General features: G+C 39.1%; 3 protein-coding genes across 3 annotated transcripts; 1 reads left to right on the forward strand and 2 right to left on the reverse strand.

Annotated features, from left to right (window-relative positions):
- Positions 1-14,941: 14,941 nt before the first annotated feature.
- LOC109213142 (probable carboxylesterase 15) lies at positions 14,942-16,593 on the reverse strand. The gene is made up of 2 exons (XM_019376899.1): positions 15,917-16,593; positions 14,942-15,286 (listed from the first exon to the last, which is right to left on the reverse strand). Exons 1-2 carry the CDS (start codon positions 16,591-16,593, stop codon positions 14,980-14,982), a joined length of 984 nt encoding a protein of 327 aa, XP_019232444.1. The 3' UTR covers positions 14,942-14,979.
- Positions 16,594-18,494: 1,901 nt separating this feature from the next.
- On the forward strand, positions 18,495-19,022 carry LOC109213143 (ATP-dependent DNA helicase PIF1-like). Its single transcript, XM_019376900.1, has one exon. It carries the CDS (start codon positions 18,495-18,497, stop codon positions 19,020-19,022), a length of 528 nt encoding a protein of 175 aa, XP_019232445.1.
- Positions 19,023-22,333: 3,311 nt separating this feature from the next.
- On the reverse strand, positions 22,334-24,906 carry LOC109213148 (protein disulfide-isomerase LQY1, chloroplastic). The gene is made up of 4 exons (XM_019376907.1): positions 24,524-24,906; positions 24,363-24,399; positions 22,829-22,912; positions 22,334-22,580 (listed from the first exon to the last, which is right to left on the reverse strand). Exons 1-4 carry the CDS (start codon positions 24,854-24,856, stop codon positions 22,528-22,530), a joined length of 507 nt encoding a protein of 168 aa, XP_019232452.1. The 5' UTR covers positions 24,857-24,906; the 3' UTR covers positions 22,334-22,527.
- Between the last annotated feature and the right edge of the window lie 1,417 nt (positions 24,907-26,323).

Consider the following 26,323-nt stretch of genomic DNA (forward strand, 5'->3'; position numbering starts at 1 on the left):
CGGCGTTGACTCGCTCAATGTGATGGTAAGTTTCTCCGCCTATCTTCCTTCTTCCTCATATTGCCGGGATGGTCTGGCGACTGTATATGGGATTGCTACCATCGCCGTGAATAATCACCTCTTGGTGATTCCACTCAAACTTTACTGCCTGGTGTAGGGTTGATGCTACAGCTCCAGCGGCATGGATCCAGGGCCGTCCCAATAGCAAGTTGTAAGATGCTGGGACGTCTATTACTTGAAAGTCAACGTCAAACCAGGTCGGTCCCATTTGTAGACATAAACTGATTTCCCCAATAGTGGTCCTTTGGGAACCATCAGAAGCTTTGACATTGATGGCTCCATCCTTGATCTCATGCAGACTCTTCCCCAATGTTCTGAGAGTCACCAATGGACAAATATTGAGGCTGGACCCTCTGTCAACCAGAATTCTGGTGATGAAATAATCCTCGCATTGCACGGTGATGTGCAACGCCTTGTTGTGGCTCAGCCCTTCTAGTGGCAGCTCATCTTCGTGGAAAGTGATTTTGTGACTCTCCAACACTTTCCCTACCATGTTCTCCATTTCTCCTCCAGTTATGTTGCTGGGTACATATGCCTCACTCAGTATCTTCATCAAGGAATTCTTATGGGCATCGGAGCTTTGCAGCAGAGCTAGGATGGAGATCTGCGCCGGTGTTTTATTTAGTTGATCAATGACTGAGTACTCCTTTGCTTGTATCTTCCTCCAGAGATCATCGGGTCCAGTTTCAATAGGCCGTCCAGGGGCCTGCTTACTTGATTCAGCTAAATGTTCCGGGGTATAAACCCTGCCGGTTCTGGTCATCCCCTATGCTGCAATTGCTTATCCAGATTTGGTTTTCCCTTTCCTTCTCGCCTCGGCGGTGTAATCCCAAGGAATGGCCTTCGTATGGAATGGTGCTACGATTGACATAGCCACAGGAATGGGTACCCTTGCTTTGGGAGGTAACACAGCAACTTCAAATGGTACAGGTGCCTTTGGGGATCCAAACTCGACCTCAATCGGTCCTGGCGCCTTTGTAGAAGAAGGTGCCTCGAACTCAAGTGGTATGGACATGTTCACTTCAGTGTCTCCAGAAGGCTGGATCTGGACTACAATTGGATTAAGTGTGAAGTTGGTTTCTTTGGCTCGTCATCTTCAGCAATCCATCCGATCGATCCTTTGGGGTTCCAATCATCTTCTATCTCTATCATGTTAATGCCTCCGCCCTTGTGGTCGGGCAAGGGGTTGTTGCGAATATTAGGAGCAGGTTCCTTCGCCACAATAATCTTGTTGTCAATTAAAGCTTGGATTTTACCTTCAGAGAGCGGCATTCATCAATGGTATGCCCCTTCATGCCGGAATGGTATGCACAGGTTTTGTTCGGGTTGACCCATTGGGAAGGATTTTCTGGAGTTATGGCAGGGATAGGGGTGACGTAACCAGCAGCTTTGAGCCTTTCATACAGCTGCTCGATTCGTTCGACGATGGTGGTGTATTGTTTGGGAGGTCTACGGTCGAAGTTAGGTCGCGGTCTAGGGAAGTTTTGGCGGGTGGGAGGTGATTGATAGTGAGAGGGCTGAGCATTATAGGCTTGATAGACGGGTGCGGGTTGGGAATATCTTGATGAGGTAGGTTGATATGTAGGGGGTGGAGATGATGGGTAAGCAGGTGGTGGAGCTTGGTAAGTGGGTGAAGGTGCTTGGTAATTTGGGGTAGGTTGATATGTGAGAGGAGATATCGGGTAGGTTTGGTATTTTATTGGGGATTTCGTTCTTTGTGCAACCATCACGGCACTTTCATCCCTTTTCTTGGATGCGCCGCCAGACTGTAGAACCTTGTTGGTGGCCTGCAATGCCTTAAAGTTAGTGACCATACCACTTTTAATGCCTTCCTCGATCCTCTCCCCTAGCTTGATGATGTCGGAAAATTTCTGGCCTTCAATCAATATCAACCTCTCATAATACTGTGGGTCTTGAGCCCGGACGAAAAACCTGTTCATCTGTTCTTCTTCTAAAGCCGGCCTGACCTTAGCAGCTTCTGATCTCCAACGAGTAGCATACTCGCGGAATGTCTCTGTGGGTTTCTTCTTTAAGTTCTGGATGTAGAATACATCTGGCACATTTTCCGTATTGAATTTGAACCTGTCCATGAAATCGGACGCCATATATACCCAATTCGTCCACTTCTTGGGGTCTTGGCTAATGTACTAAGATAGAGAATCCCCTTTCAAACTTCTCATGAAGAGCTTCATGCGAATCTTTTCATCTCTTCCGACTCCGACCAGCTTATCGCAGTATGTCCTCAAATGGACCCTGGGATCCCCTGTGCCATCAAACATTTCAAACTTGGGAGGTTTGTACCCCTCAGGAAGTTCGACATCTGGCTGAATGCAAAGGTCCTCATAATTTAGCCCCTCGATACCTTTGTTTCCTTCAACACCCTGGACTCGGCTAGTCAGCTTCTTGAGTTCCGCGGCCAGATCCCTGATAAGAGAGTCTTTGTCATCAGACTCCGGTGTGCTTGAAATGGGTTGAGTATATTGTGGTATGGTTTCCACATAGATGGGGTGTTCTGGAGATGATCATTTGTGGCATTTAGCGGTTCAGGGATGAGCAATGGGGTGTTGTTTGAAGTGTGGCATGTCTTGCAGTGTTGAGCATGAGTGGGTTGTTTTTGTGGTTTCGGGATATTTTGTGGAGGTGCGGGATTTTGAGTGTTGGGGAAGTTGACATCTGGGGTGGTGAGGGAAAATGACAAGCTTGCCAAATTCCGAACTTGGTCCAGTTCTTCCTGAAATTTCAATAACTTCTGTTCGAGCTGGGAGGCACTTTCCTTGGAAACCTGAATACCCTGAGGAACCTCTACCCTTTCAACTGAGTTGTTCGAATCTTTCATTTTTCCTTTGTTTTTGTGTCTGACAGGACTAGGAGGAGGAGTAGGTGGAGGGCCCCTGGATCTCGTAAAATATGATGACGTTGCCAGAGTTCACAAACTAACCTTTGGGGAGGGGAATAAACAAAAAGTAAATACAAAAGGTAACAAGTCAGTAAGGATCATAAAAAGATGTTGCAATATTTAAACACATAGTGCAGGAATGTAAAACGTTTTCTAATTTGGGGACCTCTTTGTTCCCGAGGTAGGCCTAGCGACAAGTTGATTTGGAGAACTTGGAATGCTAAATGCCTCATTTTATTGATAAAAAGTAGATGAATCCCAAATCGACACTAAATAACAGGAAATAAAAGTCACTAATGGCCATTGGCCTTATTACATTTCATAAAAAGAAGAAAACTCCTATCTATTTTGTCCCAGAAGGACCTTCCCCAGATTCGGCATCCCTGGCTCTCAATTTCCCCGAAGCGGAATACGGACCTCTCACAATCCCAAAATAGAGTAGCAGCTTCTATGATCTTGTTGTTGGGTTGGATTTCCAGGAGGGATGGTAGATTTCCCAGATATTTTCTGACGAGATTTTGATCACTAGAATGTAAATCCTTCCACCAGCTTAGCAACCTTGTGTGGATGTTGGTGACCATACCGAATCCGGGGACTTCGTGCCTCATTATCTTCAAGACAGAAGGGTTAGATCCTACCCCCGCCGGACTCGACTATTTAACATCAATAATTGGCATAAAAGCATTTAGTTTTCCAAATGAAGGAACAGAACGTGATGATGTTCGTTTGGGTTTAGAGAAACCCGGTGGACTTTGGACAGGGCTATCTTAAAGGATCATTATGTGGACAACATAACTGATCCCGCTAGGTTTGACCATGATGCATGCACAATTTAAACGGAGTAAGGTTTCTATGGGGTTTTAGACTGGTACCATTGAGCAGACAACTCAAGGGGGAAAGGCACGGAACCGTCGACTACATTGTTGATCGACTGGTTTTACCGCAAATATGCCTTTTCCGGATTTAGGGGGTGATAATATCGGAAGAGCGCAACCGCTCATTATAAGCGTTGCTATGGGATTTGTTTGGCACGAGTGGAATATAATGTTGAACATGATTATGCAACAATTAAAGGCATGTTGTCACGTATTTGCACGTTTAAGAAAGTAGTAAATACAACAGTTTCATAATTTAAAGCGGCAATGAAGGAAAGCAGTAAAGGAAAGAAACAAAAAGACATGTCAGTTTTGCAATCGAAAAGGAAATTGAATGCTTAAAAGAAATAAATAAATAATTGTGTGTAAAGAAGCACAAATTCACAATAATAGTCTGAAATGGTAAAAGCCCAAAAATCCCCAGCGGAGTCGCCATACTGTCGCGCCCCCTTTGTAACATATTGTAGAAGGCATAATAATTTCTAAAAGTCCAAATACTACTCGGTTATTAGCACAAAGCACGTAAAGAGTAAGTTTATTAGTTCCAAACCCTATATGCTTGTTACTAGGCGTGGGCATGATACTACATTAATTAAAATGTAAATAACTAAAAGCACAAAAACATGAAGCAAGCAAAGAAAACAAGCGTGGAACCAACAAAGCAAATAGTTACACCATCGCCAGCCCCCATATGGAAATTCGGTAGGACATACACATCTTCATTACAAGAACTGTTTTCAGATTCGAACCAACTAAAAATAGGTAATAGCGACGGAAACATGCATGATATCGAGTGTGGGAGGGAGCAATCTTACCTTTGCAGCGTGATAAAGAATATAGAAGGCCAACAGTATGAACCGTTTCTGAAATCCCCAATATAGCGACAACAGCGACGAGGCCGAAAATAGTGAAACAAAACTAAGACGTTGTTTATAGTACTATGATTAAAGTAAAGAAGATGGAGACGTCGCCGTGATTGTAAACGCTGGTTGCATCGATGTCAACAGTGGTGAGGAGTCGAAAATTTGGAATATGAAGGTTTTCTCACACCAGGATGGAGAAAAGACGACCAAAGGGACAAGTAAAAGAATCGGTAGTCATTGATGAAGAGGAGGTGGCGGGCTATAGAGATGTATTGGAGTGGAGAAGATGACATCTTTGGTGTCAAAAGAAAATGCTAGCAGAGGATTTCGTGTGTGTGTCTTATAGCAAAAGAATAAGAGAGTGTCGAAGTTCTCCTCCTTTAAAAAAACCTCTTATATGTATGTACATGGAGGAGATCCATGCCCCCTATATATCCATAATAATAAGGCATTTATAGATAAGGAATTATTAAGTTTCTACGTTACAAAGACAAAATTAAGGCTACAAATTAGTAAAGAAAAATATTTGACAGAATCAATTAGGAAAAATCAGAGGTCACAACTTTGGAAAGAAAGACATTTGGTCTATATATAAAAGTATAAGAATAGTACTGTAATTCAACCATTATATGAATAGAGCAAAAATTCTAGTTAAGAACGAAAAGCTATTTTTTTTAAAAAAAAATCATACAAGATTGAGATTTTGAAAGTCAAATTGATAGGAATGAGAGCCAAATCAGTGAACAATAATAAAGGAAGAAAAAAAAATATATTCCACATGTTTTGTGATACATTGAACTTGTACTAATTCCTTTCTTAATTTCCACAACGTCTTCTCAATTCGTTCCGGAAACAAAAGGAGAGGAGAAAGAGATCTTGATTTTGCAATTTGGGGAGAGGTTAGGGCGCAAATTTTGGGGCTTAATAGGTAAAAGAATTTATGGAGCCAAAATAACAAAAAATAAATAAAAAGAAGGAAAGGACTCAAAATTAAAACAAAAGTTTGCTGAAAGATATGGGAAGAGAGGATAGGGGTCGTTTTGGGTTAAAAATGGTATGGGTGAACGAGTGCCGTCGATCTAAATGATCAACGGCTGGGATTAAAAGGGTTAGGTGGGAGATCGGGTTGGGTCGTGCAAATTGGGTTAGGGGGTCGGGTTTGAGTGGGAATTGGGTCAGAAAATTGGGTTCAGATTGGGGTCAATTTAGGCTACAATTGAAATGAAATTGGGCTATTATTTAAATAGCTAATTTTCCCCTATTTAAAAGTAAAAAATAGTAAATTGATTTCTGAAACTAAATTAAAAGGTACTAAAATGTTTTATGACATATAATTAACTATTTAAAAATACTGGAGTTAATTTTTGTGAATGTAAACGTAATTAAATCCTAGAAGAGGCTAATATTGCAATTATGCAATTTAGCCTTAAAAATTACTAAATAGTTTTGTAAAAATATGCAAAAATTCCCTTAGCTATATTTTAGCATAAATATAAAAGTTCAACAAGTGAATCACTAAAAAATGATAATTTTAGAAGTAATTATTGGGTTTTTATGGACAAAATAGGAAAATAAATTGATTTAAAAACCTTTAAAAATTGAGAAAAATAATGAAACACTTGGACATACATTATATATGCATACATATGCTATTTTGAAGGTATTTTGAATATTGAAAAAATATATAGGAAAAAATTGGGTATCAACACATTGTGAATACATGACCTCGGTTGTGGCCGAGGTGCGCGTCGTTATAGCGTTATATGGATACGACTGCCCAAGTAACTTTTCACCGTACCTTTCCACTTTGATTCTTGTCTTGGTCAGATTTTGATCCATACAATTAGTCCCTCTGCCTGTTGGGGTCGTCTCTTGGCGAGCTAAATGGACGGGCTGTCGATTCGAAAATTGTGAGAAATCTGAACACCTTATGCGAGAGACGAATATCTCATGGCGAGGTAGCGATGTGACGTTTCGAGAGCTGCATCATACCGTCACATCAGTTCAAAATGTCATTAATGCTTCTCATGTGTCATTATGGCGCACGTTTTCTATGCATTGCGTCGTTTCCCGTGCCCTTTCCTTTTTCTAAACTGCGGCGTTTGGTTTTCCCACTCAGGGCATTCATATCCCTATAAATAGGGGTGAATCTTTCATTTGAATGTTACGCTCCTTAATCGCTCAAGAAAGATTTTTGCAACTCTTCTTCTCCTTCAATTTCTCATATTTCTGTTTCTGTTAGGGATTGTTGTGACCACTACCTTTTTCCCTTATCATTCCCGTTTCTTTCAATCAAAGAAAAAAAGGCTAGTGCTTCTTCCCACTCTAATAGAGCCGTTGGTTCTCCGGTGCCGGAGAATGATGTAGCCCTAATAGAAGAGGTAGTGGGTCCGGTGGAGGACAAGAGTTTTCCGACGGTGGATGAGGTGGTTCCCCATCCAAGGAAGGCGAGCACTGATTTCAACAGCCCCGTTGGGGAAGAGCCGGAACCTGTTTTCTCGGTGATGGATGCTGCGGCGCTCATGATGTTCAAGGCCAAATGGGGGATTCCCAATCACATTGAGCTAGTTCCGGTAGGTCGGGACATAGTGCATATACACCGCGCGGGTAACTGCGCGTTCTACGCATATCCGTTTGTCATTGGATACACGCTTCCCCTTCCCTTGTAGGCGGTGGACTTATGTCGCTTCTACGAGGTGTGTCTGGCTGAACTCTCTCCGTATGTATACAAGCTCTTCCTTATGCTTAGCAAGTACGCGGAGCTAGCCGATCGGGGAGTTTCTCTTCAACACATGCTTCATCTCTTCGCCCCTCATTTTCTTAGGGGCACGATGATTCATCTGCACCACCGAGGAACTAAGGGTTTGGTGGTGAAGATGGATGACAAGACCAACCGCCGCTTTTGAGAGAATTACTTCTACATCCGAACAGAGCACGTGGTGTCGAACCCTGCAGGGTTTCCTAAGGCGTGGAATTTTGCTCGTAAGTCCCCCTTTTATTATATTACATTTTTTTAACATGGTTGTTGGTCGTCTTTTTAGTGACTGTGGTGTTCTGTTTTCGCAGCCGAGAGGGTGCCTCCTCCCCAAGTTGCCAACATTCGCGAATGGGTGAGCACGATTCTGCCCCATACGATGGGGATCTGCGAATGGGCGCCTTTTCATGAGAGGTTTGGGCGCAAACCATCCACTGGTAAGCCGGCTTATTTCGGCCTTAGTTGATTTATTCTTTACCCCGTCTTTTTCTTTATCTTATCTTTGTTTGATCAGATTTCTTGTTGGCAGGTCGGAGAGGAGTGAGAAGGGAAAGGGTTCCTGCCCTAGCTTTCCGTCACCCGGCTTCCTCTGCCCGGCCCGTACCGAGAGCGACTGTGGATGAGGGCGGCCAAAGTTTGGTTGCTCGGCAAACCGCGTCCGCGACCGAACCTGTCCGTTTGGAGGTTGCTCCTCAGTCGGAGACTCCGATCCTCATAGCCCTTTCAACGGGCGAACCTTCTCGTGGCAGTTGCGAAGAGGGCCTGTCAAAGAGGCAAAGGATAGTGCTAGAAAGGGCGTCTTCGGCTGAAAAGCCATCAAGGGGCGACCTTGTTTTGGAGGTGCCTAAAACCAGTGGTGGTGCCAGCCTGGGTGTGGAGGCGATGCCCGTTGCAGCCGTGAAAGAGGCTGCTGCTGTAGGGGAACAGAGTTCCGAGGCTGCCGTAACTGTTCCGAGTGGCCCATCAATGTCTCGACCAGCCCGTACCTCATCTTCGGCTAATGAGAGGTTGAAGGGCGTGGTGGTGGAGGATTATGAATCCGATTCTGGCATCGATCCTGAGGACATGAGGATGTTCGAGAAAGGCTTCACTAGGGTCGATGTGAGGGCGGAAGGCCCTTCCCGTGTACTCGGAATCCCGTCGAATTTTAACCTGTTGGAGGACACAGTGGATTTGGTGCCTCAGTTCGACCTTCTGTGCTTCGCCGCCGAAAGCAGATCTCTTCGGGAGATCACTGATTCTGGTTTGTCACGTGGTGTGGCCGGGATGGCCTTGAGGGTGAGTTTCCTTTTGCTATTTTCTTTGTTTTGTGCCATTTGCTTTCGCTATCTCCCCCCAATTTTTTAGACTTACATGCTGGAGATCGAGGGTTCTCGTAGGGCTGAGACGCGGGCCGCAGTCTTTCTGAAAATGGCCGAGAAGTATCGGTGGTATCGCAACGGGTGCCGCGAGATGCACGAGCAGCTTAAGGCGGGCACTAATACTCAATCTGTCAGGGAGGAGTTGGAAAAAGGGACGAGGATCTGATGCGGTCTATCCGCAGATGCAGCGAGCTTGAGGATTTGCTCAGTGTCAAAGACGAGGAGCTCGAGGTGGGCAAAGGGGTTGCAGCGGAATGAAGACCTTTAGGCGAAGGTGCAATCTTTGCGAGCCGAGCTTGAGTAGAATGCCACTAAAGTTTCCAACCTAAGTGCAGAGTGGACGGAGAAGGTGGCTGAGCAAGAAACGAGGGTGGCCGAGTTGGAGAGAGCCAATGGAGCTCGAGTGGCGGCTTTGGCGAGGGCGGCGGCGCTGGAAGACACTATTCACGTCATCAGGTCTGAGCGGAAAGCTGAGAGGGCGACGACCACACTTAGAGAAGCACGGCTCGAGGAGTGGATCGATGAACTTGATCGGGATGCTTCGAGCCTAGGAGACCGAGTTACGGCTCTCGAGACCGAGAAGGCACAGTTGTTGGCTCAGGTCCGCCCTCAAGACTCTGCCACTGTCTTTGTCTCGCGCCGTTTGTATTGCTATGGCTCCATGCCGAGGCCCAACGAGATATATATATATATGGGTTTGTGGACGACGGGGAGCATTTCTGAGGCCGCTTTCGAAGATGCTCGGGTAAAGGCACGTGAAGCTCGTCTTGCCTGCGGTTACGACCCTGCGACACCGGAGGCCGCTGGGGGTGCTGAGATTGAAGACGTGCTTCCTTCCAATGATGACAATGCCAGAGAAGACGATGGTGGAGATGAGGCCGGGTGAAATTTTTATAGCTTTCTGTACTTAGTTTAGTTTTTTTTTGTTCTTTTGTTGTTGCCGGGTGGGAGCCCCCTTTTTTGGCCCTTTATAAGATTTTTCTTTGAATGAAATGGTTGGTTCGCCTTTGTTCGTATGTTTTTCGCTTTTCCTTCTCTTTTACCTTTCGAATTTCTTGGATTTTCTCGTAATAAGTCCCTGACTTCAGGTAGTTGATCCGAGTGGGATCGAATTTGACTCGCTAGTTTGAACACGACTTTGTTAACTCGAGCGGGGTTGAATCTCGTCTTGCAAATTTTTATTGAAGCCAGTTTTGACTTGTTAGTTTGAGTGAGGCGAACTTCATCTTGCCAACTTGGGCGAGGTCACTTTGGACTTGTAAATTTGAGTGAGGTCAAAACTTTGTATCGCCAACTTGGGCAAGGTTAGTTTTGATTCGTTAGTTCGAGCGAGATCGAACTTCACTTTCGCGTAGGATGGCCGGGGGCCGCATGGGCGTGAATTCGAATGAGGTCGAATTATGACCCGTGATGGGTTCGAGCGAGGTCAAACATCAATTTGTTAACTTGAGCGAGGTTGAATTTTACTCACTTGGTGACGGCCGGGGGCCGTAAGGGTATAGATTCGAGTGAGGTCGAAATTGTAACCCATTATGGTTCGAGCGAGGTCGAACTTTAACTTTGCTGATTCGAACGAGGTCGGATTTTACTTTCATTTGGCGATGGTCGTAAGGGTGTAAATTCGAGCGAGGTCGAATTTTTACCCGTTATGGTTCTAGTAAGGTCGATCTTTAACTTTGCTGATTCAAACGAGGTCGAATTTTACTCACCCGGTGATGGCCGATGGCCGTAAGGGTGTAAATTCGAGCGAGGTCGAACTTTAACTTTGCTGATTTGAACGAGGTCGAATTTTATTCATCTGGCGATAAGGGTGTAAATTCGAGCGAGGTCGAATTGTTACCCGTTATGGTTCGAGCGAGGTCGAACTTTAACTTTGCTTGGCGACATGCGAGCTCGGTGGAATGGTGAGATTTGCCTGTTACATTGCTCTTATTGGAGAATATTATTCGTTGCTGCATCGTTTATGCGTGCATCGGGGTGAGTCCCGATTTATTTAATTTTGCTTTCATTGGAGAGTATTATGCATCGGGGTAAGTCCCAGTCCATCTAGTTCCTTCATTGACGGGACGGGAGATGAATTCTGTTGCTCGTGCTCCCGGGCACCCTGGGACTTGACTACTTTGAACGAAGTTCGGGCGTGATATGTATTATTTAGCCGGCTGAACCGGCATAGGATTGCCATGGCGAGCGTACGTGCAAACTTTTTGCGCTCATGTTCTGCCTGTGTTGGAGAGATTACGTTTCATGGGCTCACCGCCCAGTCCCGAATTGTGGAGGTTGTTTCTTAATATCGCCGGCTTTTTTTGAGCCATTTGTTTGTTATTCGCATTATGGTACGGTGTGGAGGGTTTTGCTCGACTGTTGCCAGAGAGATGATGTGGCGCGGAACGTTTTCCTGGTGTGTTATTTTGGTGGCGTTTGTCCCTTGTTCGCGCGCCAGGGAGAGTGCTCATGTTCCTGTCCCAATCCAGAAATAGGGGAAAATAACAAGTTAAAACCAAACGAAATCGTCTGTTACCTTGACTTGATAGGCTGGCGAGGTGAGAGGGGCGCTACAGGACGACTCATTTAGTCCCCTCGAATGACGGTTTCAGATTTGGTAGCCCCACGCTTAGCTCTGTTGTTGGTCGAGTTTGGACTTCTTATGGACTGACAACTTACTTCGTCCGGTGGGATCTCGAGCTCGAGTCCCGGTCCGATCCCGTCCGGGGTGCACAAAAGTAAAGGAGACGTAAGTTATATTCCGTACATGCGGGTAGGAAAAGCTTGTTATTTCAAAGAATCATACAACATGATATCGTCCTTTCCTAGGGGGGGGGGGGGGGCAATGCGCATAAAGTACAGATCGGTATCTAATGTAAATATAACAAAGAGGATTGCGGACGCGCTCAGTGGCCGTGATTATACTTTGACAGCTCATAATCACGACGTGCCAAACCCATCACTTCAGCAAGACATGGATTTCGTATAGATAGCAGACTTTAATTTCATCCAAAGATCTGACCAAGATTGATTCGGTTATTTCAAAAGCTTGCCTACGGGTTTCTCTAGTTGGTGTTTGTAAATGAAAGGGCAAGGCTACGACAACCGGGAAGTGCAAACCTAGTTGACTTTAAATCTAGAGAAAACTAAAATTTTGGCTAGAAAGTTCCCCACAGACGGCGCCAAATATTTTGACCAAAAAATGTTAAGCCTTTTGTTAAACTAATTAAATAAGAAGATTTTAGGTAAATCCTAGCCAAAGATAATTTACCCTAGATCTAAGATAGAGGATATGAGTAAGCAGACAAAGCAAGCATAAGATTTAACTATAATATTGCTTAAATCTCATTATATAAGAAGAGGATGATGATTTTCATAACAGTAGACAATAATGAAGAATATATAGATGAAAAAGGTGACCAATCTTTAACGAGATGGAACCCCATACATTAGATATGATGAGACTAACAATATGTATTTGAGGATATGAGCTTCCTTGATTCTTTCTCCTTCGTGAAGGGAGAGAGATGAATATCCCTCCTTCTCTCAAAGAACATGTATGTGTGTGGATTTCCTTCAGTCCCCCTTTCCCTTCTTCTTCTCCCTTAGTTTATATACTAGGTCTTCTCATTTATCCAACAGTCATTGACCACAGTACTTAAGTTCTTTGACTATATTACAGGTTGACCCCTTGAAATGCCGTAATTCGCTGCTCAAACGCTTTGAATACATGCCCTCGGCCATGACCGAGGTGCGCGTCGTCATAGCGTTATATGGATACGACTGTCCAAGTAACTTTTCGTCGTCCATTTCCACGCCGATTCTTGTCTTGGTCAGATTTTGACCCATACAGTAACCATCTTATAGATGCATCTTATGTGGTATACATGGCAGGTGAATGGGCCCATATTCACCGTTGATATTTCCAGCATTCATGGGATTCAATCCCAATTTTAATTGGTCTATTAATTAATGAGAATAAGCAACATAAGAGAATTTGTAAAGAACTTTCTAGTTCTTTAATATTTACCCATGTGGATTCTCTTTTATTTTGCACATCATACTTAAATTAATGGCTAAACCAATTATGCCAATTGGAGAAATTATCAATATAGATAAACTTCAGGTTTACACCATGACGTGTGCAATTATGAATAAACTCCAAATTTATTATGATATGGGTTTTTATATCAACAAACTTCTACTTTATTGTGGCATTCTTTTGTTTGTGTAGTACAAATTGGAGAATAAAGCGAGTAATTTTTCACATACATATTACCCTGCTACAAGTTGTAGTAATAGAAGATATTAAATTTTTTCTTTATTTATAGTCTCAATATAACCAACCGCTTTCGCGAATACCTTAGAAACTCAATTAAGTTTCTTTGAGACTTACTACAACATAATGCCTTATTGATAATCAATTTTATTCCTCCAAAGTAGTAATAATTGGCTCTTCCAGAGTTCTCAATTAATTTGGTACTACCACATATTCATCAACATCAATATGGTGAATATCTCTTTTAAAGAGAAAGTTATATCATTATGGTCATGGTCAGAATTCTATACAAGATATGTTCCTTACATTACTGTTGCCCTTTAATAATCACATCACCAAAATATTTTGGCGTACAATAGGTATGTGACCAATCACCATTCATGCTATTATAATGACATTATTTTCGTATTTTCCCTCAAACCTCATTCTAGAGGTGAGTGTGGTATATTCACTACCACTAGCACGTTCATATTCTTCCAAGAATGAATATGTATTCATAAATCACATGTTGTCACATTCACATCATGAATGGACCATAATCATCCATATGTGCTTTATAAAATCTCATGTCACATCGATGACAAATATTACTTTCACAAAGTGAAGGATTATTTTTTGAATCCTTATTATTCTCATTACCGCAATGATGACGATTATAATTTCGTCTATTGCCACATCCACATGCATAGATACATTCATAGTAATAATTTTGTCTTCTTTCAGACTTATCACATACTGCTATCACATTCTCTTAAGGGAATGAGAATGGAGCAAATTCAATGGGACGGGTTTTCAATTCTTTGCCCACAATCATACATGATTTGATCATGGCAATGCATAAAAAATTTACCACTTTGGGTGGTTATAATTTCTTTCAAACTCCATTAGAGTTACAATCAAAATTTATCGTCTTTGCTTGTATTTAAAATCAAATATAGAATGTCAAGAATTTAAAAGAGAAAAGTAAAGTAAAATACTTACCTTAAATCCAGAATTTAATCATGAAGGAAGTTCATGGAATAATTGACAATCATTATGCTCAATCTCAAAGCTTCTATTCAATTGGTTAGAGCCTCGTGCTGATAACGTGTTATAAAACAATAAAAGAGGAAGAAGAGTATTGCAGAGAAAAGTATAGAGAGAGAGAGAGAGAGAGAGAGAGAGAGAGAGAGAGAGAGAGAGAGAGAGAAAATTCTTATTGCTTTTGGGATGAATTACAATGGAATAGAACCCCTCAATTTATAGGGAAAAAATGGCTTCGTCACCAAGTAACAAATCCTAAGATATCTCCAAAATATAGACATTTACCTTAAATACAATTCTTAAATACAATTCTATTTATAAGAGAAGTAATATTATTAGTGAAAGTCCTTAAATTCTAAAGAACAACTCCTATCTCTTCATATTCATACTTTTATAACTCTTCTTTTCTATAACTCCTAAATGGTTAATAACCATATTCATGACACTATTTGGCATCCTTCTATATAATCCTATTAATTAATAGAAGTATTAGAAGTCATGTTTGAAACACTTGAAAGTCAAAAGGAAATTTTTTATCTGCTCTCTCAATATTCTTATGATTTCTTCCCATATTATTCTTCTAGTAATCTCGTAACTAAAGGAGTAAATGTATTTTTTTTAATTCACAAATATTACTCTGCTAATGTAGACTCTGTTAGCTTTTGTAGACATGAACAAGATAAACACATAAAAGTATACAAAATAAATATTTAACAAATGTTTAAATTATTGCATATAGAACAAAATACCATGCATAGCAAGCAACAAATCCAAAAAAAAAAAAAAAAAAAAAAAAAAAAAACAGACAGACAGAGAGAATAAAACACACAAAAAGAAGAAGAAGAATTAAAAACCAAACTTTATTAGCAAATTTCCTGTTTCTTCCTAAGAAGAATTGTCTTGAATGAACTTGTTGATAGTGAGCATCAACTTGTTGGAAGGATCTGAATTGGGATAAATAGTGAAAAAACCATGTTGTTGTCCTTCAAACTCCACATATTCAATCTTCTTTCCCCATTCCTTCAATCTCTTTGCATAGTCTTCAGCTCTGTCTTTAAGAAGATCACATCCTCCAACAATCACAAGAATTGGGTCAAGATCAATCTTTTCCAAGTCTGGACTGTTGGGCCCAAATGGGTTCACAAGTGGATGGTCAGTTGTTTCCCCTATTGGTATTGATAGCCTCCAAAATCTGTAAATGAGGAAAGCTGCACTGAAATATACTAGGAGTACAAAACATCTACATTGAGAATTTTTGACATTTTAGGACAACATACTCAATGTATTCTCACAAGTAAAGTTTGAAAAAGATAGTATGTATGCAAACAATATTCCTACCTTGTGAAGGTAGAGAGGTTATTTCCTATAGACATTAGGGGGTGCCCTAGCACATAGGAAAATTGTGTCATTCAACTTGCCAACTGTTTGCATGTAACATATTTTGGTGAATTAGACGACCAATTCATTTAAACTTTTGGTGGCAACTAGTAGAAACATTTGGTTACATCTAAAGATGATGCATTTAGCCTAAGTTCTTCATTTTTCTTTTGAAACCCACATAAGCTAGAGGTCCAAGAAAAAGTTCCTTAAACAAGATACGTGCTCATCGAATCTCAAGAAAAAAAGGTGAACTTTAAAGAAGAATCATATGAAAATGCTGATTAGAATCTCCTAAGAAACATAATTTGCCAATGAGAATTTAGAGCTAATGCCTAAACCATTTCGGTTTTGATTTTTAACAAAAACAAAAGAAGATATGTGATTACGGAACTCAATGTAACAATTTTTTTTTTTTTAAAAAGAAGTTAGAATTCTTGAGAACCTGTCAATGAGCTCAATGTTTAAGAAAGCTTCTTTAGGTCCCTCAGCTTCAAACTTTGTCCTTGTAGTCCCTCCAAAGAAAGGAAGCAAATATACATAAGCCCTAACTCGAACCGGCGCCAGCTCGGCTGATCCAGCTTTAAGCCTAACTGCCAAATTATGTGCGATGTTACCACCGGCTGAGTCACCTGAAATAAACACCCGGCTAAAGTCAGCAACATCTGTAAGCCACGTGTCCGGCTCATTAGACACGGCTTGATCTTGGAGCCATTTCATAGCCATGTAACCATCTTCAATGGCAGCTGGGAGCCGGTTCTCAGGAGCCAACCGATAGTCGGGGGAGATAACCACGGCTTGGAGCTCAGAAGCAAGCTTGAAACAATAGTTTTGACAATTTGGCCACGTCCGAGAGCCGATGCAAAAGCCACCCCCATGAATGTAGTAGAAGATGGGCAGCTTAGTAGCCGAAGTGGCCAAAGCCGGCTTGTAGAGCCGGAGTTGAAGATTATGCATGGCGTCAAATACAACATCTTTCCAAAGAACTGAACCATCATCTTGTATTGCTACTTCAAAACTTGGCTTACTTGATCTTACTATAGTTCCATCACTATACACCCTAAGAACACCTCTACATTCTTCCACCTCATGTGGCTGAACTGCACTATTACTGTCCTTCATCACTCTCAAAATGTGTTCTTGCTAGTTTCTGGAGTACTGTGTTTGTTTATGTGTGTTTTAAGATAGAGGAGGCCAGAGGGGATCGGAGAAAACAAAGGAAGAGTTAATAAGGGGTGATTTTTTTTTTGTGTTTTGTTTTGTTCTATTTGGTGATGATAACAAGGACAAAGTATTTTTCAAGTACTATTTTGCAAAGTTTGTATTTGTTTGTCACATAGTGTTATCACACACGGATTAGCTTTGGCACAGAATAAAATGATGATGGAAGAAATAAAAAAAATTGACAAAAGAAATAAGTTTATGTGCCGGCAAATGCTATTTGACAAGGCTCAATAATCAACACTAGATTGCTGGGATGTAACTATCCTTAATCAATGCATATTTTGTAATTGGAAGCCTATGGAGTTCTCTTCAGATTTGTCTAAATTTCGTAATGATCCGAGCTTCTCATTTGCCCATATTTTGAACCTTTGCACAATAATCAATACCTTGTATATATATATCTCATCTTGAGAAAGAGTCACTTTTTGTTAATTTCACCGATGTTCATTCAACTACCTTTCAATTTCGCTAAAGTCACTCAACTATTTTTTATCACTTAAAAGTAGCTAAACTTTATCATCTATATTATATTAAAAGAAGGATAGTTTGACTTAATATTAAGCCAAGTGGCATATTGAGAACAAGCCACTTGACACTATTAGGGAATCTATTTGTTGGATTCTATTTCTACTAATTTTGAGAAAAATTATTAGTTGATCAAGAGCCATTCAAATAAATAAATAAAACCAAGCCATTCAAGTACACTAGAAAGAGGGATGCAACTTTCTTGAGCATCAATTCGGCTAACAAAAATGTTCTCAGAATCTGTAGGTATCTTTTTTTTTTTTTAGAAAGAATCATTAAGATTTTTTTTTTGGTATATTACACATTAATTTTAAGTTGAAATATTAATTCTATATTTAGTACACGCTTTATATTTGACCTTATTTGCGAATAATATACATTAATACATATATCATATACATTACTATAAGTATTTTTAATTAAATTTTGTGTATAATTTAGTTATGGTAGGAATTCTTTTTTAAGAAAGACTTAATTAACTTGCAATTAGCATTTGTAAAATCGGATTTGAATTAGCATTTGTACTATAAGTACTCCAATTGTGCAAGGTTAGCATTTGAATTTTCGCAATGTAACTTGCTCATTGTAAAATTGTTACTTTTGACATAAAAATCATTTTGGGGTAACATCACTACACATAGACACAAATTTATTTTATATTTTATCTCACGCTTAACATGTCATATGCAACAAAGCATACGAATTTTATATGAATATGCTTCTGAAAGTATGTGAATAAAAATCAACTGATGGTCTTGCCAAATAAATTATATAAATTGCCGGAATAAGGGTAAGAGTATATTTGTGACTGAGATTACATATTAAAGTTGTTTAAATATGCAGTATGGATATTTTTAAGTTTCAATAATGCTACGCCACAAGTCTGCTCAAGTTGTTTGTTGCATAGCTAAACTGTTTTTTTAATATAGAGTTATAACCAAATTGAGAATTTTAAGAATAATAAACTATGGCTACTACTCTTGAGTTATTAAATACTCCTTTTATATTACACAAATCCATCACAAGTATTAGAAGTAAAGATAAAATGACTGATTTAAAATAGCGATCCTAATGAAGGTAAAGTTTGAATCTCTTTACATTTTCACCATCCAAACTTGAGCACTTGGTCAGGATGCAGTAGATTAGCATCACATTTATTTGGCACATGTTAATATAGATCTTATCTTATTTGAATGTTAGTCTGACCTTCATTTATATTATGGTTTCACTCAATCATAATCCTGAGAAGACATATTTGAGTTCTGATACTTTGTATGTCTGATCATGCTTTTACAGCTTTGGACCAAGTACATACACCAGAATTCCTAAACAGTATTAAATGTTCTGGAGTTCCAAATCATTCAATTACTCTAAAGGTTGGTGTTTCTGTGATGTTACTGAGAAATATAGACCAGTCGTCGGGATTATGCAATGGTACAAGGTTGATCATCACAAGACTTGAAAATCGAGTTATTGAAGGTAATATGGCTGGAGAAAAAGTGTTTATTCCAAGAATGACGTTGACTCTGTCTGATGCGAGAATACCTTTTAAGTTCCAGCGACGACAATTTCCAATTGTGGTGTCTTTTGCCATGACAATTAATAAAAGTCAAGGCCAGTCATTGTCTCATGTTGGGTTATTTTTGAAGAAATCAGTATTTACACATGGACAGTTGTATGTTGCTCTTTCACGGGTGACAAGTAGAAAAGGGTTAAAGATTTTAGTTTATGACGATGATGGACAAATAACAAATGAAGCTAGAAATGTAGTGTACAAAGAAGTTTTCCGTAATTTAATTTAATGAGTCTAGAAAAATTGTGGATGCAAACACATGCACATAGGCATTCGGGATGAATATATTTGATCTACAAAAGTGGAGGAAGCGAAACCTAACTGTGCTCTATCACAATTACTTGGAGCTGGTAATAGATCTATATCCTACTGTTTACAAATTGATGTTTTATTATATACTCTTTTCCTTTTATCATCGTTGCTATAAACATTTAGTTTATGTCATTGTGTTGATGCAGGGAAGTAAGAGACAATTATTGAAAGCTGGTAGTTTGCCAATCGGTTGGATGACTTTTTACAAACATACACATGCTCTAGATAGGCGATGGCATGTCCTCGGGGTTGGGGTATTACTCTAGCGTCAACCGAGCTGAAATTGAGTAGGCTGCAGTGATTCATTATGATGGAGTTATGAAATCATGGTTTGATATTGGGATCCAAAAGTACAAGCCATACATGGACAAAACATGTTAGATCTGCATAATACAACTGTATATTACTTAGAAATTTAAATAATTGCAGCTCAAATATTACCATATAAGGAATAATATTATATGACAAAAATATTCATAACAATACGTTATTAAATGATTTATCATTTAATTATTGTGTATTGTTATTGTCTTCTGATCCTTTGGTCTTATGTATCATTTTTTTAGTTAATATTTTTAATTTGGTATTACTATGTTATGTGGCAGTTCACCAGAAGTTTATTACTGCAAAGAGGTATATCACTGCAAAGAGGAATTCTATTTTTGATATTGGGAACAGATTGAGTTCCTAGTTGGTATTCTTTTGTTTATATCCATATGAAATATATTATTATTGTTTAAGTTCTCACTTCAGCATAATCAACTCTTCCACCTGCTTCATCTCTGGTTTGAATAGCTGAATTTATCAGCTCTCCGTAATTTGGCTTTGGACAATGTTCGGCTAATAGACAAAGCCTGTGGAATGGTAGAAATAGTAAAAAGTTTCAATTGCCACAAATGCCAGACAATAATAAGAGAGAGCCTTAGCAGGAAATTAGTTTTTGCATATGCATTGCCCCATACATTTTGATATAGGGAGGAGCTAATGTTTGCCATAATTCATATTCCTTCATCATTGCCACAATACAGAGGACAACTTTTGGGAAATGCACTGCAATATGTCATGAGCATTTGCTACAAAAATATTCTCTTAAGCACATGCTTCATATCAAGCAAATTGTATAGCATCATTATTTTTCGTGGAACATTTATTAGGAGATGGAATGAATGTTTTACTCGAGTCTTAAAATGATTTTAATGTTTGGTTGTAAAGGTGGTATTAACACTAACATATTAAACTTTACAGTGTCGATCGTTCTTTTTACTTATCCGCGCATCGCGCGGGTACTAATACTAGTTATCACTTAAAAGTCATTTTGGCTCAAACCCCTACCATAAATATGACACGACATAAGATTTAATGAGAAAAAACCAAAAATAAATGCCACATAAACTTAAATGGACCATACCCACTTTAGATCCATTTCCCCTTAAATGTAATTTGACCCATAACCAAATGGTTTCGATAAAAAAAGATATTAAATTCCATATTAGTTTAAAATGATTATCCTATACTACCAAATTCTTGCCTTTTCTGTTACATAATGCGCGTTTATAATTATTCTATACTAAAAAACTCTTATCTTGTTTGTATGGCTCATCCGAGTCGTTTTATAACTCTACTGAAGTTAAAATACTATTGTACCCAACTTATATAATATATTTATAATTTTCTAGTGAAGTTAAAATAGTATTGTATCCATCTTACATAACATATGAACGTATCATAAGCATACAAGAATAATAGGTTAATAAGAATCTATTTTCACAATAAACATGCAATTACATACAACTTGTTGCAATTGTTTAGAGGAAAGAAAGATTATATCTGTACGATCAAAACCCCCCAAAAAATCACAAAACCTAATTTTATTAGGGGTGTGCGTTTTTTCCCCCTGTCGAAACCCATTTTGGTTATGGGTCAAACAACATTTATGGAGAAATGAATTTAGTGGGTATAACTCATTTAAGCTTATGTGGTATTTCTTTTTGGATTTTTTCTCATTAAATTTTATGCCATGTAATATTTATGATGGGGTTTGAGCCAAAATGACTTTTAAATAACAATGATAAAGTTTAGTTACTTTTAAGTGACAAAAAATAGTTAAGTGTATTTAGTGAAATTAAAAGATATTTGAATGATCATAAGTGAAATTACCCCTGAATATCTTACATGAAATGGCATAATAAATAGTAAGAAAAAACAACCACCTCTTTTCTGTTGTTGCAGTTAAAATAAGCTCTTATATTATTGCTCTAACATTTAATTTGATGTTTCCATAGTTCTGATGTGGGATCAAATTTATACCCCTGGAACGCGGGATAAGGTGGGATAAGGTGTGAGATTAGATTTATACCATGTTTGATTGGCGGCATATATTAATCCTGAGATAAATTTATACAGTCAACTAAACATGGTATAAATTTAATCTCATTCTCAATATAGGATATCACACCTTATTATATTATTCCACCTCCCAGGTGGGATAAATTAGTCTAAGGATTATAATACCGAGATAATTTAATCCTAGTACCAAACGACCCCTTTGCTAACCAGATGTACAGTTTTTCCAGCATAAATACCACTAAAGCATTAAAAAGGAAAAAGGAAAGAAAAGAAAGAAGACTTGCCCATTCAGAATGCAGTTAAGCCTAAAAATGTACTCTTCGTTGCTGACTTCTCATTATTTCCACATTTCACAGTTCATCCTCATTCTACATTTCACAATACGTGGATGCCAGTTTCATTCAGCATACTGAAAGGATTTCTGGAATGCAGTAGGTCCAGTAAAAAAAATTTCAAAATGACCCATCTTTCAAAAAATTGCAGAAATATGATACTTTTGGGGGGTGATCTTAACGTTTGACCTCCGCTTGTCCTATTGACAGAACTTCAAGGTCAAAAGTTAAAAGTGTTGCCCATAAAACAAATGAGGGGTAACACTTCTTAAATTCAAGATCTTCCACTTTGAGAGCTATTTGTGTAGTTGCCCCTATCTTTGGTATTTTAGGTCCACACATTTCAATTGTTATATTCACAATTAAGCTCCATAGCTATACAGAATAAAACCATTGTAAAGCTGTAGGATGAAAGATGGAAAACTCATTTGAAATAGGAGCATAATATCATCAAGATATGCATTTTCTTACTTCCCATTTTCTCAGTAGAAAGTTTTCTTGATGTTGAAGCCTTGAAGGTTTAAAGATTTTAAAGATAAGGACTTGGGGCTTACCAGTGCACAAAGCAATCCCCGGCTAAGGCAGACGTAGGGGTAGAGCGATACATTTTGGAAAGATACGTAAACAAAATATTTGAACAAATACAACAGCCTCATATCAGTGCTTCAAATTTTCATGTATTGGTGGATTAGCCTCAGAATACACGTCTATAATTACAGGAGAAAAGAGAGCGAGTAGTATAGGTCATAGCCGTTTTGAGTATCCAGAACCAGAACATTTCTTGCAGAATACTAATCCTGCAAAAAGAGGCACCCAACAAAAAGAGATTCTTTTAGCTTCAGAGTGCAGTAACATAGTATATTACACGAACCAATGGATGCAATCATACTCGAGACCAGATATTAGTGAAAGATCACTTGAATTATATGTCATTCATATATCTAGACGCAATTCAGAGTTATCCAATCCGTTACATGTTATAAGCATTCCATATTAACCGATTACTTGAAGTTGGTTGGGAAATAAAATTGCAGCTGAGAGGTACCTGCACCCTTGCAAATTTTGCAGTCAACTAATCCTTTTTCGGTTGTCATCTTACCATCATTGCAAAAGACACACTTCGTACCACCTATGCATCAAAATGAATTAATTACATGAATCTTCTTTCCCTTTAGAAGCAAAATCATACCAGCAGCAACACAATGCATTTTGTAAAAAGAACATGTGTGCACGACTTTATGCTTTTGTGCTTGAGTTAGACCCTTTTGTCAAGCCAGATAGCTTCATTCACCTGTGATTGGTAAAGCTGAAACAGAATTGGCTGAACCAACAAAATGTGCAAACTTTTCTCTCGCTACGCTCTTCCTCCACGAGAGAGAGAGAGAGAGAGAGAGAGAGAGAGAGAGAGAGAGAGAGAGAGAGAGAGAGAGAGAGAGAGAGAGAGACGTAAAGTATTCTCTCCTACTAGCTCACAGAGTTGTTGGCATGTTCCTCTTTTCTGTCCATTAATATAAGCTATAAGACTAGGGAAGAAATGAAGAGTACAAGAAGAACTAGCCTTCTGTTTCCTTCTTTTCAAGTCTTAATCTATTAGTTTTTGTTTAAGTGCAGGGCCATCGCAGTTCTCCTGATAAAGCACACGTAATAACATCCTAAAACAAAAGCAATATACAAATCCATTATAGATTAAGTGCATACCACCTTCTAGGTCTGTCTTTGCCGGGCATGCGTGGCTAATCGAAGCATACCCTTCCACTTGATTATGAAGATAAAGAAATTACCAATATGCTTGTTTACAATTAACAACAACAACAACCCAGTGAGTTTCCACGAATGGTGTCTGGGGAGGGTAAGATGTAAGCAACCTTATCGCTACCCCTATAAGGGACCCCTATCCTGGAAGGGCAGAGAGGCTGTTTCCGATCGCTGTTTACAATTATCTATCAAAATTATGGAAAGATGGTTGTCTGCCAAGACCTAACATAGCATATAAGAACATCTTATAACTAGTTATTGATGCAGTGTTTAAATGGCTATTGGAGGAAGCTGTAGCTTATGGAACAATCCTGTAAAGCTTTACCATGACAATCAGTTGTCATTTATCTAGTTTTGATCGTGATCAGAACTATTACATGATTTTACAATACCATATAAGTACTTAAATTTCTCTATTTAGTACTACTCATAGTTATGAATTGAGGTATCTTACAACTTTGGATCCCTTACACAGTTGGGCTTGGCTTGTACAGACAGTTTCCTCTTAGCTCAATTACATTGTTCTACACGAGGAATTATATATTTAACATCGTTTATAGTTCCAGTAAATAGCAGAATTACTAAAATAAAATGGAACAATAATAGCTTCTTTGAGTTTCATTACTTCATCAAATCCTAATATATTCCCATTACCATTACTGTTGGTGTTTGAAGAGTCAGGGCTGAAGTGGGAATTCTATGTTACAGATTTAAAGGAATCATAATTTTTGGTAAGTGGTAACTATGTCATTAGCAGAATTAATACAACTAAAGTATTGTAAAAAAGGGGTAAAATTGCAAAGAGCATAATTTAAAAGGCTCACCATTTCCAGCACACCTATCACAAGGAACTGGATCTCCCTGCAAATATTAACAAAATCCAACTTTAACTAAACCCTCAGCTAAAACACTGAAAGAAAAGAGATGCAATAAAAAGGAAACTTTATAAAACCCACTGAAAGAAAACAGAGAAAAAATTGTATACCTTGAGGCCAAGAAAGAGGGAGAGAGCAATGGCAGCTAAAACACTGAAAGTGGCAAGAAATGTTTGGGTATCCAAAGGGGGTGAGTCAACACCAACGAAGAGCAAAATGGGGTGATGATGCTTTATTGTGGATGGGAATAGTTGCTGAATTTGGGAACAACATGATGACAATACTGGGATTTCAAGATTTGTTGAGAACTGAGTTATTGGGAAAGAAAATGAAGAAGGACAGCAAGTGAAAGGGCATAGAGATGAACGAATTGTTGAAGAAAAACAAGAAGAGGAGAGAGAATGGAGGGGATAGAGTGAGGAGTGAGAGAGTGTTGTTGCCATTGCAAGTAAATTTGTGGAGCTGAGAGTTCGGTTTATGCTCACTCGTCTCACTCTTGTTTTTCTTTTCTTTTTTAATTTTTATTTTATCTTCAGTTTTGTCATTTTTATGGAGTATATTATTTGTTTCCTCGAGTATTAACAAGTTTTTGGGAGAAAATACATCACTACTGACTTTCTAAAAGGAATTAAGTATCTGAGGATTTTGCATTAACTTATCCAATTTTAAACTCCACCTTAAATTTTAATTTTTAAAAAAAGAGAAGGGGAAGTAGCTCATTCTGCATAGGACTCTTTGTTATACTGTTTTTTAATCTCTCTTTTGGTGTTAACAGATTCATTTTGTTAGGATTGTTATTCACGTTTCTATGTATTTTAGATTCTCTTTAATTTATTACATTTTTCACAGCTTTTATGTACTTGCTATATAAAGTCAACCATATAATCAATACAACACAAGTTTTTCGTCTACATTTATCACTCTTTATGGTATCAAGAGCTCTACTGCTTCAACGAGTTTGATCCTAATCTTTTCTAACTCGCCCACCGCACGAACAAATGGCTCCAAGTTCTTCGACTATTGTCAATACCGATAACACCTCGGATTCAAAGACTGTTATCCATTTCAATCCCGTTACTCAACTTCCCATCAAACTTACCTGTAGCTATAACTTCTCGCTATGGAAGGCTCAGGTGTCCATGCTTATGAGTGGGCGCAATCTCTTTGGTCACCTCGATGCATCGAAACCAACCCCCTCTCAGACTATCTCTACAAATAACCAAGAAGTACCCAATCCTAATTTTGTTGGTTGGTTTCAACAAGATCAGCTCATACAAAATGATGTCTCGGCATCTGTAGGCTCAACAATTTCCAGTACAGTTGCTTCTGCCGCCGATGCCAAAATGGCTTGGGATGCCTTGCATACTGCTTATGCAAACAAATCTCAAACTCGTATCTTTAGTCTTCAAAACCGTCTAGCCTCCCTTTCCAAGGACTCTGGCCCTATTACAGATTATCTCCATCAAGTTCGCTTACTAAGTGGTGAACTTACCACTACTGGATCCCCCGTTTCCAATGAAGAATTGGTTGTCAAGATTCTTACTAGACTTGGACATGAATTTCGAGATCTTTCCGCTGCTATCCGAGCTCGAGATTCAACAATCTCATACGAAGAACTATATGAAAAGCTCATTCTTTCTTTAGCATGAGGAAGCCAAAAAGACTCCTTCTACTCCAATAACTATCAATATTGCTATAGGGACTAGTTCAACTCTTACACATCAGGGATCCAATAGTAATCGACGATCAAATACGCCCAACAATAACAATCTCTAACAACAAAGTAGTAGTCGATCATGGAGCAACAATCCGCAGCCCAAGCGCAACAATTAGCAACAACAGCCTTCCAACAATAATATTTACTGCCAACTTTGAGATGGTAGAGGACATACTGCTCGTGTATGTCGGAC

This window comes from Nicotiana attenuata, unplaced genomic scaffold, assembly GCF_001879085.1.
Source record: "Nicotiana attenuata strain UT unplaced genomic scaffold, NIATTr2, whole genome shotgun sequence".
Classification (NCBI taxonomy): Eukaryota; Viridiplantae; Streptophyta; class Magnoliopsida; order Solanales; family Solanaceae; genus Nicotiana; species Nicotiana attenuata.